The sequence below is a fragment of the Cryptomeria japonica genome, chromosome 11 (assembly GCF_030272615.1).
Source record: "Cryptomeria japonica chromosome 11, Sugi_1.0, whole genome shotgun sequence".
NCBI lineage: Eukaryota > Viridiplantae > Streptophyta > Pinopsida > Cupressales > Cupressaceae > Cryptomeria > Cryptomeria japonica.
This window is the reverse complement of record NC_081415.1, coordinates 152,936,399-152,956,503: the sequence shown is the minus strand read 5'-3', so window position 1 is coordinate 152,956,503 and position 20,105 is coordinate 152,936,399. Positions and strand designations below refer to the sequence as shown.

The 20,105-nt window shown below is 32.3% G+C and overlaps 1 protein-coding gene across 1 annotated transcript; it reads left to right on the top strand.

Moving 5' to 3' along the window:
• Positions 1-4,113: 4,113 nt before the first annotated feature.
• LOC131859963 (uncharacterized) lies at positions 4,114-18,297 on the top strand. Its single transcript, XM_059214274.1, has 8 exons — positions 4,114-4,148; positions 4,265-4,315; positions 4,509-4,573; positions 4,670-4,760; positions 7,834-7,941; positions 8,084-8,749; positions 8,859-9,313; positions 17,286-18,297. The coding sequence occupies exons 6-8, from the start codon at positions 8,269-8,271 to the stop codon at positions 17,787-17,789; spliced, it is 1,440 nt and encodes a 479-aa protein (XP_059070257.1). The 5' UTR covers positions 4,114-4,148; positions 4,265-4,315; positions 4,509-4,573; positions 4,670-4,760; positions 7,834-7,941; positions 8,084-8,268; the 3' UTR covers positions 17,790-18,297.
• The last annotated feature ends 1,808 nt before the right edge of the window (positions 18,298-20,105 follow it).

Below are 20,105 nucleotides of genomic sequence, written 5' to 3'. Positions count from 1 at the left end.
TTCTTAAGGGGAAATGCATTGAAAATCCTATTAAAGGCAAAAATGCAAGAGATGAGACTACGGAGAGTGAAGCCAACGAATTCAACTTTGATTCAGAGACTGAGGGAGATTCGGAAGAGACTAGTAAAAAATAGAGGAATAAAGCTAAGAGGAAAAGGATTGTGGTGGATTCAAACATTTCAGAGTCTAAAACTGAATCCTTTGAGAAAAAAATTATTAAAAAAGAGAAAGGAAAAGCAATTGGAAAGAAAATTCAGAGGAAGAACACTAAAAAGGGAAATAATAAAGACATTAGCCATGTTCTGGTTGATTCTGAGGAGGAAGTTGAGGAGAACAAGAAGGATGAGGGTCAGGATAAGGAGGGGGAGGAAAACCTGGTGATAGGCAACATTGAGGGTTTGAACACCATAAGTCTACAAAAGGAGGGTAAAGGGGATAAAAGTAGTATCGGTGATTATGATACTATAAAAGCTTTCTGTGATACCATCAGAACCATGATGAAGGATATTAATAGATTGAAGACTGATATGATGGCTATTACAAGAGTAATGATTGGTGATAAACCCTTGGTGGAACATGTTAAGGAACTGGTTGTTGTACTTAACAATGCGGAAGCAATTGAAAGTATGGGGGTAAAATCATAGAAATGGAAAACAAGGTCAATGAGATGGAAGATAACAAGGAGATTAAAGGAATGGAAAATAAAATGAACAATCTGGGTAGCAGAATCAACAGACTAGAACTCAATGTTAAGAAGATTGCAGAACAAAATTTTTAGATCCTCAAAGCTTCAATGGATAACATGAACATCCTGATCAATAGATTTTAGAACAATGCAGAGAAGGATGGTGGCAAGGATCAACCAAACAAGAAGGGTCATGAAAAGAGGACCAGAGCCAATACAAGGACCAAGGGCAACATCAAAGGTCGTGAGGTGGAGGAATTAAAGACCTCGATGAACAACATGAAACAAATGGTTGTCCATGTCGAGGATATTATGAAAAGTATTTAGGTCTTTGTCTCTTTTTTTGCAGGGGTTCTAGGTCATGTCTTTTTGGTGTCGTTGTGATGTCCTTAAGCTCTTTGTTTCTGGTTTTTTATGTTATGTAAGTTGATCCCCTTTTTGTTTGGGTGGGATCTTTCTTTTTTTGAAGTGATCAGGCACGTTTCTTTCATGTTCTTCCAATCTCCTAGCTTGTACAAGGTTCGGGTACCTTTCAAATACCTTCTTTTACTTAATCAAAACAATCAAACTTGCCAGGTTTAATTTCCTAGCTGATAAACATTACAAGAGAGCTAATACTTTGTCTTTATGTGCAATCTTACACCAAATAGATCTATAACCAAAACATTCACCTTTCACATATTTAATTGCTTCAGCATGATTAATGTAGCTTTTACACATTTCTCATTCTCTCCATATGTTGAAAAACATATTGGATCCTACAAGGATAACACATAGGTTACTAAACAAAATGTCATGCATATGCAACCCTTTCCATTTTTTGGTACCTTTCGGATTAGTATCCTATATGTTCTTTTGATTAATATTTTTCAAGAAGCTTAATGATCCACTTAGTCACCAAACCCACCCCTTGTTTTTGAAGGTCCTTTAGCCCTAGGCCTCCCAACTTCCTGCTCATGCAACACCAATACCAACACACAACATGCTTCATTCTCTTTCCTCTACCATCTAGCCATAAGAAATGTCTAATCACTTTCTAAATTTTGTTAACATGATAGCCTACAAAATACTAAGTTGAGGTATAGTTTATTGAATAGGATGAGAGGATCTTTTGGTACACTTGAAGTCTTCCAGCCAATGATAAGATTCCTTTTCCAGTTATGCAATTTCTTCTCAATTTTTGAATACATCTAGTCCCGCATTTTTGGAAATGAGGGAGAGATAAAAAATGGGATTCTTAAGTACCTAACAATCTTATCTAGGCCTTCCCATTGCCTCCCAAAAGTGCTTACCCATTCTAGCCACTTATCAGGCCACCCAAGGAGGATACATTTTGTTTGAGAATATTTAGATCTAGATTCTTTGTAGAATAGTTCAAGTCTAGTTACCATATTTCTTATATTGTCCTTTTTAAGAATAGGAATAATGCAATGCCATTTGACCATATGCTGAGGATAGATGCAAAGTTGGGAATTTTAATACCTTATACCTTAGACCAAACTAATTCAGTTATGAGAATATAATATAGACCTTCAAAGGAAATAAAAAATAAGGTTGGTTCTAGTGGACAACCTTGCCTAATGGACCTATCTAGTTGGAAGGCCTAATAGAGTCCCCTATTAATGTCAATTTGTGCATTAGCATATTTGAATAGTAACTACACCATCTTAAAATAAGCATATTGAAAACCCATAGCTTCCAAGATTGTTGTAATGAAGGATCACTCTACCCTATCATATGCTTTTTCAAAATCAAGGAGCAACATGCCCACTTCCTACCCATTCCTCTTAGCCCAATCAAGGCTTTCCCAACTAGTAAGTAGGTTCTCAAGAATATATTTTTTCTTGATGAACCTTGAATATGTTTGGTTTATAATCTTTGGCAAGATATCGATACGACTTCTATAAAGAAGCATTTAAAAAAAATTATGAGACATATTCAGAAGAATTATAAGTCTCTAGTTCTCAACACTGCTTCTATCCCCATCCTTAGGTATCATCTTGACTATCCCTCTATTAATCTCATCTTATAAAGATAATTCATTGATGGATTTTATGTAACCTCAAATAAATCCTCTACCACCTAGTGAATATTAGATTTGTAAAATTTTGCTGGCAGCCTATCTACTCCTAAGGAATTTCCATTATGTAATGAGAGAATAACCCTACACATTTCATCTTTAGTCATCTCTTTCCTTACTACTTTGTCCATAGATTTATTGATATTTTATGAGATGAATTTCCTAAACATCTCTCGATCTTGGTTTCAATTATATGATTCTTCAACGATGAGGAGAGATTTATGGTGCCTAGAGCCATTGTCCATCCATTTTGACCCCAAATTTGAAATCATAACAATTGACTTTGCAAATAGTGGGAACGTGTTTGCATAATTAAGCATATAGAAAGTCATAAATGTTTTAAAAATAAAGTAATTGATTGATCTTTATCTTTGTTATCATATAGGTATTGAAAGAGTAATAGGTAAACACACCACCTACTTCTCTTTCTAAATTATTCTCTATTACTTTTTAGTTATTAGTGACCATGATGGTGGTGTGTTTTGGGTTCAAGCACATGATATGTTAGAACTTTGTGTAACAATAGATAAAAGGATAATAGTAAAATAAAAAGAATCCATTGTGAAAAAGATTTAAAAAACAAAATAATGATATTACATAGTTATCATGTAAAAAATATTAAATAATTTTTTTTAATAATAATTTATTTTAAGAGTTATATTTAAAATATTTGATATTTTAAGTAATTTACAGTAAAAATATAAATTTACTACTCTATAAACTAAAATTTGAACCAAATTTCATCCTACAATAAGTGAGTACTATTACCATATAAATATAAATTAAAAGCCATAAAAATATACATACAAAACTATCTGTATATACACAGTAAAGAATAGATGTAACGGATATCAAAATTCATTAAGAAAATTTTTTAAAAGCCCAACAAGCTTCACAATTTCGTAAAGGAAAGCCCGTGGTACTGTCACGTTTTGTGTAACTTGCACATATTTAGCAATAGCAGAACATGGAGGGAGTGATGGTGGTTATAGAGTTACCAAAATACATAAAAAACAATCACGCGTTACATAAATAAATGATGTAACGTATAACCTTCATTGAATATTATAAAAGGAATGGAATAATAGGCTTCTCCAAAAGATGTAACGTATATTAAAGGAATGGAATGATGGTATTCTTGTCAAATCACAAATATTACGCTTAAAATTATGATTTGCGAGTACACAGAAATCTCAAATTTATATGTCGCCGTTTGAGTTGCTGTTTTGTACTATTGAAACTAACAAAACTCGTAGAAAATAGCAACTCAAACGGCGTGGAACTAACAAAAAGGGGATAATTTTAAGCGTAATATCTGTGACACGCCTTTTGTTGCAAATTGTAACTAACTGTATTCATCGGTTGCATGGTTCCTGCTCGAGGGTAACAAATGTCATTCCCTGAAATTTTTCATATTTCTTTTCTTGTTTTTTTGAGTGCGTGTCTTGCTGAGTTTTAGGGCTCTGAATTATCGTTCTTCTGTGCATACATTGTAATAGACAGGCGGATGAAGAACATTCTCAAAAAAAGCACAAACTGAAACCTAAAGAGTAAGTTACAGGAAAAAAAACATCTTCACTCTTTTCTTGAAATTTTAATGATAGAACTTATGATTTCTAGTTTTTTTTCCCTGATTAAGGTTAAGTTTTTTTTCCCTGATTAAGGTTACCTTTTTTAAGTTTTGTTGATTTAATTAAAAATTTTACCCACGGCTCAGTCTGTTTACCCATTTGTTTTAAACAGGTGATCCAGAGTAGGAGAGGGGTGGTTTGCAGACGAACTTTAAAGTGAACAATCTCTTTCAATTTGTATGTTTCAACTTGAAAATATGGTTAAAAATAGTGGAGATTAGACCCTAGGGCTGCTTTTATTTGTTCAGAATTCTAATGGAGTGAATAGTGCAGAAAGCTTCACAGAGGCATTAGGAAGCTTATTTGGTTGCAATGGAAGCACTACAGGAGGTATCTGCTATGGAGATGACTGTTAGCATCTAAGGTGTGTATCAACTAAAATATGTACCACACTTTGAATTTTTTATATTGCTTGCTTTATGACTCTTTTATGAGCTTTAAGTCATATCCCATTGCAGTAGAAACCTTATATAATTACCAAGGAAATACTGATAGCCTAAGGTTTTGTTACTGAAAGGCAACCAGTATTAGAGGTAATATATTGCCTAAATGATTGATACCATTCCCATTCCTGTTTTTCATAGCCGTGATTTATTTTTGCCTATGGTCGTCGGCCCAATTTTTAAGATTTTCATAATTTGTCTAAAGGAGGCGGATGGAATCAATGCATTCAGAAAATTATGCATTCAGTTATCTATACTTAAGGGTAGAGCATTTACGGCTGGACGGATTTCTTTTCGCCGAGAGGCGATCTACAATGGGATCGAAGTTGTCCGTAAACACAAAATGCCTTTAAGAAAAAAATGACGGTCTCATGCCTGTTTAAATAATCCAAACTATATATCATTGCCATTAATGATTATGAAACGCCTGTAGTTGAAATTCCATTGGAATGATAGTTCCCAAAATAAAATCTGTCAGAAGAATCTTGTCGCCTAGTGGCAGCACAACTTCTACTGCACCACAAACCTGCTACACACTTAATAGATTCATAAAAATTGGCCAATATAGTGATGGTATTGATATCCACCCAGGATATGCATGTATTTAAATTGTTTGTAACTGACGGAGTGATTAATAAATTTTAAATGTGCATGATTTGGATACACTGACATCAAACTGAAGGAGATTGAGGGCAATATAAAATTGCCATTTCATGTTTTTTGGGCACCAATGTATCTCTTCTCCATCGTAAAGTGTGGTGCTAAGTGCATGTTTGGTCGAGCTTTTGTTTTGCACCCGTTTTGAAGTTTGAATCATTGTTTTGCACCGGTTTTGGTTTTTCTGCAACATGATTGAATCATTTTGCAGTATAATCTGGATTTTTCTGCAGCATAATTGAATTATTCTACAATGGAAAGACAAGTACATAGATTCTGAGGGCACTAAGATTTGTACAAATTTTACCAGCTATTGGTTGAAGTGGGCTTACGAGTTCTTCATCTAGGCACTTAGTCCTTCTGCGCACCCAACCATTTCACTACTTCATTTTGGAGATTGAACATAACCATTTTGTATAAAATTACTAGACAAATCTATTCTGTGCTATGATTGTTTTCCATGTAAGTTTTGTCTGGTACGTTTTAGGAGACCAGTGTAAAATGCATGATAGAACCAAGAGTCTTTCTTCCATTTCTTTTACCAGAAACATATTCATATTAAACCCCTATAATTTGCAATATCCTATTCTCATTTTAGATTTCTGTTTGAAAATAATTTATTTCTTGTGTAGCAATCCCACGTAATTTGGCTGCAAAATTTATTTCAAGTTTTATTAAGTTTTGTTTTAACAAGACCATTTGTGCATATCAGTTATGTTAATGCCAAGTGATTGTGGAGTGTCCGCTTTTATAATCTCCAGATCAATCTATTCTTGGTGCTAATTTTCTTGAGCGCAACAAAAAAATCCCTATCCTAGGCTCAATAACTAACCAGATTTTGCTACTGTAGATTGATATCTGCCTCCCGTTTATCGCTTCATTTCTTAGCAATTTCGGCTTTAAATTTAACAGCTTGAAAACATAGAAAAAACACATCTAGGCACCTAGACCTACAAAATTTCCGAGTGGTTCCCTGTGTTAAAATTGTTATGTTTTGTTATTGGAATATCACTTCACATATTTAAATAGAAATTTGACTTTTAACCAGCATTATATATTTCATTTTTTGTGCATGTTCTCCTTTTGCAAGTTAGCTTATATGTTTTGTAGATCCCCTCAAGAAATGGGAAACATTGAGAGTACTGGCTATTAACAAGGGTCCAAGAGACGTATTCATAAGCATTAAATTTAATGGATCATAAAAAATAATTGAAATGTAAAAATTCATTAAAAATTAACTCCTTTCAATGAAATTAACGGTCATTTTGATGATGGTCTTTAATTCTGAAGGCATCCACTTCCACAGTTTAATTATAAAGCCGTTACAACTATTGTTCCATACGTGGAAGTAACAGCATAATGCATGAAAAAAATATTGGAAGAGTAGGGTCTTTTAAAACAAAATTATCAACCAGTGCATTTCTCTATTCAACAACAGTAGCCAATGCAATCTCCACCAGATAGCAATAGCATGTTTTCTTCCGAAACCTCCTGCCAACATCTATTTGTTTTGCGTGAAATATATTTTGTTTATATTCTGCATTCATAGTTAGTTTCTTAAATTTAAAAATAAGAAAAGATAATTAAAAAAGAGGACCTGACGAAATATTTTGAGTTACGAATGCGATATTTTTTTTGAAAGCCTTTTGATTTCTACGTTTGCAAAAACTGTGTGCTATTATGACAATTTTAATAGACAAATGTAAGATGTTTTGAAAGGTTTCTGATTTCTACATCTGCAAAATCTGTCTGTTATTATGACATTGTGATTGGCTTTAAATTTGTGTAGTATTATGATAGTTTTCAAATAAAGGTTAAATTTATGTTTTATCCCATTTGTAGGCAATAGGCAGGAACTCGTAATAGATGGTATGGGGGCCAATAGTGAGGACTGTGTGGAATACTCTCATCATTTTATGTATTCTCCTCTCTGTTTTCGTTTAAATGTCTTCTTCTCAGAAAATGGTAACGAGGGTTCATATATTCACAAATACTTATTGAACAGAAAATTTACAAAGTTGATCCTAATTTTTAAGAAAAAATAAATGTTTTTATTTATGAAATTTATTTGAGAGGATCAAATACTTTCCAATGTATATGGACTCCAAGCTCTATCAAATGATATGTACTTACTTCATTAATTTGAATCCCTTTAATGAAATTTGTTATATATTGTTTAAAGGATATCTCTCCGCGTATAGTACATATATTATTATTTAATATATGTATACTAGTGGTAGTTCCGCCAATATATGTATACTAGTGGTAGTTCCGCCGAATAAAACAAAGAACATAAATAGCCGAATAAAGAGAGTTTTTGTTTTTTTAACTTTACAGGTGTAAGGAATGTTTTCAGCCATTTCAGTAATCACTAAGGCAATTGCAAAACTGTTGGACGGTGAATTTTGTATGTTTTCAGGCGTGAGACAGGTTTGACAGTAAAGAGTAAGTAACAGGAAACAAAACATTTTCACTCTTTTCTTGAAATTTTAATAATATAACTTATGGTTTCTAGGTTTTTTTTCCTGATTAAGTTTACGTTCTTTTTACTTTTGTTGATTTAATTAAATTTTTTCCTATTGTACAGAGAGAAGTGTCTCTTGAATGGACCCATAATTATATGCAGCGGTTGCATCAGGCGATGTGAAGTTGCTTACAAAGTTGGAAGGTAGATGCAACATTCTCCAAGAGGTTACGCCCACAGGAGATGCGGCACTTCACTTGGCAGCATATCATGGCCATGTGAATGTTGTGAACAAGCTGCTTCAGCTGATGAATGGTGCAGGTAACCAAGCAATTCGTGGATTTCTAAGGGTTAAAAATGAAAAAGGTAACACCGCCTTTCACGAAGCTGCAATTGGAGGTCATCACCAAGTAATCGAGGTTTTATTGGAACGTGATCGTCCTCCGCAAAGTGAAATTGAGCTGCAAAATATCATCAGCGATACAAGTGATACTGATCCGCATAGTATTGTTAATGATGCTGGTGATACCGATCTGCAAAATATCATCAATGATGGCGGTGAAATCACTGATGCCGGTGAAGCTGACCCACATAATATCATCAGTGATGCCGCTGAAACTGATCTGCCAAATATCACCAATGTCGTCGGTGAAACTGCCTTGTTCAAAGCTGTTGAGGAAGGTCATCAGAAAATCGTTGCAGAACTTTTGCTTTTAACACTTCCACAGCACTACTGGAGGACAGATGGCCAAACGCTTGTGCACTGTGCGGTATACAGTAGACGCAAAGGTATCCTTTAAGCATTATTTAATTTTTTATAGAATCCTAGAAACGCTATCTCCTCTATAATGGGTATCTTTGTATCTCTTTTATAATGGGTATCTTTCTAATTGTGCAGAAGTGCCCAAGAAGCTCATCGCTGCTAAGCCGGACCTTCTTAAACAAGCTGACTATTTACGCAGAACACCCCTACATTATGCTGCCTGTCTTAAAGGAATATCACATATTGCAAAAATTATTTTAGAGAAAGACACGTCTTCCTGTTATACAGTGGACAACAATCACCAATCAGCGCTTCATATAGCAGTCAAAGAAGGCAACATTGATTTAGTGAGAGAGATATTAAAATATGCCAAAGACTGCATAGTAATTGGAGACAACGAGGGAAGAAATGCTTTTCACCTGGTGATTGAAAATGCAGTACAAATTTTTGACAAAACCCGGAGACGCATTAAAACCTTGATGTTCTTGGTGATATCAAAGAGGCTGATCAATGAAGCTGACAACCGAGGCAAGACGCCATTGGACATAGCGCTGGACAACATGGACACAGACGAACGCCTTTTCGAAGGAGTAAGTGATTCATTTATTTTGCATAGTTCCTGCTTCTATGTTAATTTAATGCACCTTTCTTTGTTTTTGAATCCAGATATATTCTGTACTGTTTTATTCCATAGACTTTTTACTTATATTTCATTGACTGAAATCCTGTGAACTTTAGTATGTTTGTATTTTATTCTAAGATTGCACGAACTAGGTTATAATCTGCATAATATATCTGAATTTCACTGTATTGTCACCGGTTCCAATGTTCAGAGTAACTTTTAGATCCCTTTTAATTGATTTTCAAATTTATGTTACAATGCTTAAAAGTTCATAGTAATAATATTGATACTGATATTTGTTAGGGTCAGTTTTGTTGTAGAATTTACTACAGCTTTAGCCATTCAATGTACCACTTTTCTCACACACATGTCAAGGAGAACAAGTATGTGGTGGTTATATTGAAATTTGTTTAGGTTACTAAGGATGAACTTCATGTGATAGGACACAGGATTTCCTGTAGCGTTAGTCAACTGTATTTTAAAACTAGATTTTACAACAAATTAGAATTTAAAGACATCAAATTTTCACAAGCATAAAAGAAGTGTTAGTGTTGTTAAAGATCTGAGCCTCTGACGAGTTCGGAGAGGGATGGCTTAAACGACACACTAAGCTGACAGCTTAGGTGGCCGGGCCCACTTTATCTCATGTTTCCGTTCCTTATCCTTTTATCCTTTCCACGATTCCGTTTCTGTAACGTTTTTTTTTCTCCGTTTTCATTTGCCCTTTGCTCCTCCTTTGCTCCTCCTGTTCCCGTAGCAGTTTGCTTCTCGATTCAAGAGTCCTTCTCTTGATGCAAAGTGTCTATTAGGCTTGTATTTTTAGTCCCACATTCAGTGCGGGTTCATATAAGGAAATTAAATGTCCTATAAATATACCTTGACCAATAAAATAATATAACACAGATATAAAGACCTCGCTGACGAGGAAAACAGCTATCTTTGAAATTTACTGTGCTTATTCAAACGACTTAGGCGTTTAATGAAATTTTAAAAGAATATTGTTGAAATGATATAAATTTTTTAATATCAATTATTAAGAATGTTAAATGTTTTTTTTAATAATATTTATTTATTATTTTTTGGTTTTTATATATAATTATAATATGTCAATTTTTTTTAATACATTAGTTATTTGTCTTAGTAGCATTATATTGCATGGTGTACAATGTAAAAATGATTCACAATTAAATAATCTAATGATTTACCAACAAATCCCCTTTCCAAGCTTTTCAATTTTTTTATTAAAATTATAGTATATGTTTAATGATAGAGGCACATTCCATATTTATTTGGAATAAATATTAGTATTCACTTAATAATGTAATGGTTTAATAAAGGAATCATCATTATTATTATTTAATAATTTAATTTAATATAATTTAAATTATAAACACCTAAGATCGGCATATCAATTTTCTCCAATTTAATTTGCCGTCCCATTAATTAAATAATATTTAATTATTTAATTACTATCCCTTCATCCATCATTTAATTAAATAATCTCTCATTATTTAATCAATATTCACTCCTCTACATTTATTAAATCTCATTTAATTAATTTTTCATATCCTTCCCACCTAAATTAAATAAATGCCTCCATTTATTTCATTTGAGATTAAAATGCATATGAATATTAATTAATTAATTAATTAATTTAAATTGTTAGAAATCTCCCAAAACATGTCAAGTGGCACCTTGAGAGGTTTCCACTCCCCTTGCCACTCCATGTCCCATTTCCTCCCTCATAATCTCCTACCCTCTAATTTGTCCAACCTCCTAACCTCTTGGATGCATGTCCATTTCCTCATCCAGAGGAATCAAATTCAATCTCAACCCTTGATTCCTCCATGTAGTCCATGTCATCCATTTTCAACTTCATAATGGCCTTTATATCCTTCATGATATTCCTCATGATATTCCTTGTGGAAATTTGAATACTTACAACCTTATTATGTTTTCTTCTTATATTAGTTGAAATATGGAAAAAAATTGTATTATGGTCTCATTCTTTATACCGTTTGTCTTTTGCATTGTAGAATATTTGAACTTGGCACCATCTAGGTACCTACAACATGGACTTTGCCATTAAATCAAGTGGCCCACTTTAAACTTGACAAAAATAAAATATCCTCTATTCTAAGGATTTTATTAAGATCTTCCATCAAAATTTATATTTGAATTATTTAATTTATTGAAGAGTTATTTAAGTTAATGATAAAATTATTTAATAATTAATTTATTTTGAAGAGTATTTTTTACAAATAAATTATAGTCATGTGGATCACACCAATTATTTAGAAAGAAGAAAATTAAAATGACGTGCTATATCCATAAACAAGGGTGTGTAACAATAGCCAAAAATAATATCTAAAAAGGTTGTTTTTTAACATTGCATTTAATTTCCATGCCATCCGCCGCAACTACGAGGGCTTCCATGTCTGCGATGTCGTCCACCGCATTGCCATCTGTGACTGCGACTAAGGCCGCCGCTATTGCTCGCGAGGCCGACCCTCTACAATCCGCCCTAACCACTGGTGCAGCTACGACTGCTGCTAAGGTCGCCGCATTGCCGTCTGCAACTGCTACTAAGGCCGCTGCTATTGTTCGCGATGCTGACTCTTTGCATTCCACCCTAACCTCTGGTGCGGCTAGTCCTGGTGCTGTTCTTGGGAGCTCTGCGGGGGTTTCAAATGGTGGTACGGTGCTTCCTGCGCCCTCTGCAGTCGATCGGGGTACCCGTGGCTTAGGGCCTGTGGCGGTTTCTATTTGCAAACCTCTAGTTTTCAAGGTGTCTACAGATACAGACATGGAGATCGTCCACACTTCCTCAGTGTTTGAAGCTCATGGTCTGATTTGCAAGTTCCGAGGTTTTTGGCCAAGCCTTCCTCAGCTGCATACTTGGATCTCCCAAAGCTGGGAACCAATCATAAAAGGTTCAGTTAATATTTTTCCCTCAGCCAAGGGTTTTTTCATTGCTAAATTTGAATTTGCAGAGGATAGATCGAAAATCTTAGGGATTAATCCTTTCAACTAGGATGGCAAATATGTTTTGATGGTTAAACCCTGGTTCTCAAGCTTTAATCCATCTACTAATTCATTTAATGAGATTCCTATTTGGGTTAGGCTCCCCAACCTTCCCCTTCATCTTTGGACGGATTCTCTGCTAGAGGAAGTGGGGGAGGCTTTAGGTGAATTCCTAATGATTGGTAAGGAATCCTACCAAATTTATCATTCTACTTATGCTCGTATTTTGGTTAACATTGATGTCTCTAAAGGGCTTCCAGCTGAGTTAGAGATTGAATCTTCCTTGGGATCTTGGGTCCAACCACTTGACTTTGAAGGTATCCCCTTTAGATGTCAAAAGTGCTTCCAGACTGGACATGTTGCTGCAGGGTGTGAAATGGATAAAAAGAATAAAAGATCTGCTTCTTGGTGGAAAGGTGCATCCTCTGAACATTATTTTGTTAAAAAGAAAAGCTTCTCCCAGGTGGTGGCACAGGTTCCTTAGACTGAGGGTACGCCTCATGTTTCTATTGTTGCTATGCCTCAGGAATGTGTGAATGCCTGCGGTGGCACCCCGAGTGAGAAAAATGATTCGATGGATGACTCTCCCGCATCTCAGATTGTTGTTGGATCTTCTGTTGTCTCTGCCTCTGTGGATGTTGGCTCTGCTCCTCCTGATGATGGGAGGTCCTCTATTCTGGACCCTTCCGCTTGGCAAAAGGCTGCTGCTAGGGTTGAGGAGGGATGGATTACTATTAAAAGTAAAAAATCTAAATTGTCCCAGTCCTCTTTTGATATGACCCTTCGATCCCATAAGGGTAGGTCAAATTCTTGATCTTTCCTGGTTGGGGTAGGGCTGGTGGTTTTTGGGTGGGGGTTAATGTTGTTCCCCTTCTTTTGATTGTCTGGGCCAATTCTCTCTTGTGTTTTGTTTCTTTGAGTGGTCTTTCAAGTTTATTTTTCGGTTCAAGTTGCAGGTCCTTCTAAAACCTGTCTTGTATAGGGTTTTTGGTCCCTTTAAAACTTGCTTTTACTTAATCAAAAACAATAGCCAAAAATACCTTATGAAGCAAAAAAGACACCTTAGATCTATCTAAAAAATTTAGAGCCATAATGTTAGTTATGGATTATGCATAAAGAAGCATGTTTTGGGTGGCTACATCATTTTTCTTTTCCTTCAACAACCATTTAGATTTTGTTCGCAATCCCATCATGGAAGGACTCAAATTTAGAATTTGAGGGATTAATATGCCTATCCTCATGAACTAGTGAATCATTATATCTTACTTCTAAAACCTTTGTGTGATTTAAACCTATATTAGACATACAATCCTTTGTGTTTGAAGCATTAATACTCTATATGAGGAGAACAATGCCCATTAATAGTTATGATTAAAGATGTAGAGTCATGGATTGAAGCTTTAAGACCACCAATTTCAAGAGATATTTCCTTCTGAGAAAGATCCTTTTGGGCCATCTCTCATAGAATACTATCTTGTGTATGTATGCCTAGATTCCCCCAACTCCACAGAGTAGTGATGGTGTGTTTCTTGAATACTCATTCACATTTGAGGAATAACAATAATGCATGACTAGTTTTTAAACACCTACGATAATGCATCCTTGCACGCATGGTAATTTAATTTTGGTTTTTTATCACAAAAAAATGCTATAATAATCTCTAAAGACGGGATCAACACATGCTTATGCTTAAAAATTCACACCCAAATTTTAACCCCACCTCAAAATATTTCTTTTTTGTATCTATGTTAGTTCAACTCCCTAATCTTCCACTCCAATTATATTGTGAATCTTGTTTTGAAGCAATTGCCAATATGTTGGTAAATTTTTTATTGGTAGAAAAAAAGTCTTCTAATTTACTTCACACGGATTTTGCTAACATTTTGGTTGATCTAGAAATCTCCAAAACCCTTCCAATACACATCACTTAAAAATAGTTGATTGAATTTGGACCCAACTTTTGGAATATGAATAACCACCTTTTTGTATTACTATAGGTGTTTTAAAACTAGACACATTATTGTTGATTACTTCAAATGCAAATGACTAGTCAAGAAACAATCCACCACTACTCTATGGAATTAGGGGAATCTAGGCCTACATACACAAGAAAGTATTCTATGAGAGATAGCCCAAAAGGATCCCTCTTGAAAGTATATATCCCTTGAAATTGGTTGTTTTAAAGCGTCAACACTTGGATCTCGATATTTAATTGTATCTATTAATGTGTCCCCTTCTCCTAAGGTGGAGAGTTTTTGTGCTTTAAACACAAAGGATCATATGTCTCATATAGGTTTAAATCACATATAAAGGTCTCATAATTAACATATGATGGTTCACTATTCATGAGGATAGGCTTATTAATGTCTAAAATTATTAAAAATATGTCCTTAGATGATGATGTTGCCAACAAAATTTGTATGGTTATTGAAAAGGAAAAGAAAAATGACTTAGTCACTCACAACATGCATCTTCACTCACACTCCACAAGTAACACTATAGCTCTAAATTTTGTTAGACAGATCTAAAGTGATATTTTTGCTTCCTTAGGTCTTATTTGTTTTTGTTGCACACCCTTGTTTATGGATCTTAGCCCTTGAATTTGATTCCTCAAGGATGAGGAAATGGGCATGCGTCCAAGAGGTTAGAAGGTTGGGCCAAGTAGAGGGTAGGACGTTATGAGGGAGGACATGTGACATGTCCAAGGTATAGATATGTGGCAAGGGGAGAGACAACAACTCAAGGTGCCACTTAACATGTTTGGGAGATATAATAATTTATTTAAAATCAAAATGAATATCAAAAACTAGATAATTGGGGACACTTACTTAATTTAGGTGGGAAGGATATGAAACATTAAACAATGAGATTTAATTACATATATCTAGGAGATAACATTTATTAAATAATGAAAAATTATTAAATTAAATGTTAGATGAGGGGATATTAATTAAATAGAGAAATATTATTTTATGAATAGAAAAGTAAAAATTGAAGGAATTTAGTAAGAGATAAGAGGAAGAGGAAAAAATTGCGAGAAAAATTGAGTGTAAATTTTAGGTGTTTATAGTTTGAATTTTATTAAATCAAAATATTAAACAATGATGACTCCTCTTATTAGACTATAACCATACTTCACCTCTTAAATAAATAATGGATATCAATGGCTTATTATATTATTAGGTGAATATTAAAAATTATTTTAAAAAAATTGGAATGCTTCTATGTTGTTAAACATATATTAATTTTTTTATATAAAACTTGGAAATCTTAAAAAGTGGGATTTGTTCATCATATTACAATTATGAATGATTTTAGGGATTTTTTCACCAAATTACAAGTAAAATCATATACGATGCAATGTAATGCTCTAGGTAGTTAAATATCTTTCATTAATGAGATCAATAGATATTCTTGCAAGGTAAATATATCATAATTTTATTGAGTTGGTGGAGATTATAGCTATTAGGATTGACCTTGGCTACAAATTAGATTATTACTAGGCACAACTATTACTAGCATAGTCAAAGTTGATGCTTTTCCTTACGATATTTATTTATTAAATATTGACGAGAAAATAATTTATTAGTAAATAGTCTTCATAAAATTATTAGTTGATTTTAATTTTGATAGTTAAAGCCCTAGGAGGAGTTGAATTTGAATTTGTCCCTTGCAATAAATGTTTAAGCAATTTTAAAGTATAGTGAAAATAAAATCATGAATTCTTATAAATGCTCAATTATAAAATAGGTTGGAGAAGAGAAATTTACAACAAAAGAAAACTTTGGTCAAAGATTAATTTATTTTGATTTTGAAGAGTTACTTTTTTAAATAGTTATGTTAATCTTAGATTTGATGAAGTCGTCTTATATTATAATTTATCTATAATAATTACCATTATATATTTTCCTAATGTAATAATTTTTTAATATAACTACATAAATTTACAACTGATAGAATTAATATTTAAAAATTAAACTTATATGTAATAATTACATTAAAAGATGTTCTATTTTAAAACAATAATATGACATGTTATAACTATATAAAAATAATATGATTGTTCTATTAGCATTAATAGACATTTATTCTACTTATTTCAATCTCGTATACATTTATTCTACTTATTTCAATAGAACTGTTCTGTAGAAAGCCACATCAAAGTGCATGTTTGTAACTAAATTCCAGTAATTTCGTTCTCTTGAAAACTGGCTTATATTTTGTAACGTGAGTTTCAAAGCAAACTAATTCCGATGTCATCAACAGAAAACATTAAGACTGATTTTTTTTTAATAGAAAATGTCCATAAACCCCAGCAAAATTAAGACTGACCAGTGAGAAAAAGGAAAATATTAGCGAAAATTCGATATGAAAAGTCAGTACAAATCATAAGATAGAAATTCATTTGCTATTGGCGTGGGTTTTCGAGATCAGTTAAATTGCATTTTGTTGAGGGGGAAACGTAAGTCTCCGCCTATACATAGACTAATAATTATTTGAAACATAAAGGTTCACATTAATAAATTGCCCTTCTTAAACCTTAACCTACTTCACCAATCTCATGCAATTGAACTAGACTCTAAATTAAACCGCCAATGATTTCATATGAATGTTTCAGATTTAAATTTAATTTAATTAAGAGATTCAAATATTGTTCACATCTTATATTGAGATTATAAAAGTTCATTTCCTTCAAAAAATATGTGTAGAAAATATCATTTTTCAAGCATTTACTTATATTTAAACATAAAATGATCTACATTTAAATCCAATTTTATAGTCTTCCTCATCTATATCGATACATTCAAATGATCTACATTTAAAGCCAATTTTATAGTCTTCCTCATCTATATCGATACATTGAATGGAAATAAATTCCTTTTGAATTATAAAAGATGTGGCTTTTTTTCTTGTAGATTATATGGTTGCTAGAAATAAATGGTGCGTGGAGGACTCCAAAAGAGACACATGACACAAGTAAGAACTCATTGATGACTGAAAAATCAATGTGGAAAGCCCAAATTATTTCAGTAAATGCAGTGTTGATTGCAGTGGCAGCTTTTCAAACAGCTTTCACTCTCCAAAAGGACCACAAAGAACCTATGTTATATGTTGTTTTCATGCAGTTTACAGTGATTTGTGATGCATTAGCACTCACAAATCACTTTGATACCTCTCTCACTGCATTATGGACAGCTTTAATATCTTTGTTGCTAGCATTTGGAGGACGCATCTTTGTGGCTATGGCACCAGCGCATACAATTGCAACAACGATTGTTTTAAATATGGTGATAATTGTTCCAATCTCGATAATAATAATGATTCTTTGTTCCAAGAAATACATATTCAGAGACGACAAAAGCTACCTTTGGACTCTCCTAATACTACTTGTCGCGGATTACATATGGATTTATGTATGATATTGTTTTCCCATTTTTTTCCCTTTTCTCCCTTTATTTCCACGCTTAAGTATTGCTTTTAATTACTATGGAAGAGGCATAATATGGGTAATAGTGGGTTTAGTTGCATATATAGGTCAAAGAATATATTTTCGATGGAAACAAAGGCTCTTGAGAGATGACCATTATATATGGGTCTTGACATTACTTATTGGTGTAATTATGTATAATATACTTTTCATCCCGATAGTGCCTACGGGCAATATTTCAAATGTATAGGGATCTATATATTGAAAATGTAAAAGGGGTCTGTTTCTTGAAATTGTAAAGGGATCTATCTATCCAATATTAAAGGGATTCTATCTATTGAAAATGTAAAGGTGGTCTATCTATTGTAAATGTAATGGGATATAATGAGTCAATTAGGGGTGTTTTGTAAGAACTTTTGTACTTCATCGAGCTATAATCAAAGGTTATCTTCTTGGGTGTCGGTATGCTTGTATGAACCAGGGGTTTGTTCTATCTACTATTAAATATATAAAATTATAGTGACTTGCCACTTTTGCTTAAACAAAAATTGTACTTTCAAGTGAATTAAATTTTATTTTTTACTTATTTCATTTTGTTATTTTTGATTTTATGGTTATTTAAAATCATATACCTTAATAAAAAAGTTAAATTTATTATAATTTCTATTTAATTAAACAATTAAATTATCCATTCATCAATATTCAACAAATATTTGTTTTAAAAAGTAAACTCAAATTTAATTTCAATTATGTTAGTCATAATTCTAGTGGATATGAAATATATTAGAAATCAACATCAGCTATAACAATGAAATTATCCATTCATTAATATTCAATAAATATTAATTTTAAAAAGTAAACTCAAATTTAATTTCAACTATGTTAGTCATAATTCTAGTGGATGTGAAATATGTTAGAAATCAAGATCAGCTATAACAATTGTAATCATATTTATATGTAAATCAAATAAATAATATAATAAAAAAACTAGCTTATTACCTTGTGGATGGGTTGTAACAATAAACCTAGTTTCTATTGTAACATATGATTTTTTGAGACATTATATTATTTTTTTATTTTAAAAAATAAAATGAAATAATTTTGATTCTTTTGTTATTATTCAAAATCTCTTTTTAAAGGTCATTACATCCATTCACTTTGTTAGTTGAAGAAGATTGGAATTAAAACAAAACATGTAAGTAGAGAGAACATATACACATAAATATGAATCTACATGTAAGTAAATGAGAACATATACACTAGGGGTATGTTGACATTAATAATAAATATGTAATTTGATATACATAATCAAAACAAGTTAGTTTTGTTTAATCTTGCATAGAACCTTCATTGCTAGGTTTATCAATTATTTTATATACACATGAGTCTAATGTGTTTTGTTTAATCTTGCATAGAACCTTCATTGCTAGGTTTATCAATTATTTTATATACACATGAGTCTAACTTGTTTTGTTTAATCTTGTATAGAACCTTCATTGCTAGGTTTATCAATTATTTTATATACACATGAGTCTAACTTGTTTTGTTTAATCTTGCATAGAACCTTCATTGCTAGGTTTATCAATTATTTTATATACACATGAGTCTACATATACATATGAAGGGTGTGTTGACATTGATAATAAATATGTAAGTTTGTCTGTGTAGAACAAGTTTGTTTCATCTTGCATAAAGGATTTATTGCTAGTTGTATCAATTATTTAATACAAACAATAGTTGCAATACATTTATTGGTCAAAGAATATATTTTTGTTTGAAGAAGCTAATCTTTGAAGATGATGGCCATTACACAAGTCTTAATTTTTTTTTATTAGTTTAATTATGAATGACATATACTTCTTTATCAACACAATATGATTCCAATAATATTCATTATTGGTTTAATTATGATTGTCATTAACTTTTTTATGGAGATATTGCATTAATCCTTGGTTTAATTATGAATGTAATAACCTTATGCAAACATTATGACAACAAAACTTATTTATTTGTACTTGAGTTTTGTACTATCAAATGAATTATAAGATTTATTTTTTCTTAATGTAATTTATTTTGCTCTTTAATTTTACTATTATTTATAACTTTACTATATATATTTAATTAAATTAATATATTAGTCAATAAAAAGTTAAAATTATTAAAAATTCAAAAATTCTAATTTAAAGAAATAATTTAATCTTTTGTTAATCAAAATTCAACAAATATTTTATTTAAGAAATCAAATAATTTTTAATTATATTAGTCATATTTGTCATAAGTATGAATGAAACTTGATGCCAAGGTCAAT

Bases quoted from the DNA above. Each gene is read 5' to 3' on its own strand.
- LOC131859963 (XM_059214274.1), top strand. From the start codon at position 8,269: ATGAATGGTGCAGGTAACCAAGCAATTCGTGGATTTCTAAGGGTTAAA. The intron at 8,750-8,858 runs GTATCCTTTAAG...CTAATTGTGCAG, and splicing joins GGTATACAGTAGACGCAAAG to AAGTGCCCAAGAAGCTCATC. The intron at 9,314-17,285 runs GTAAGTGATTCA...TTTTTCTTGTAG, and splicing joins ACGAACGCCTTTTCGAAGGA to ATTATATGGTTGCTAGAAAT.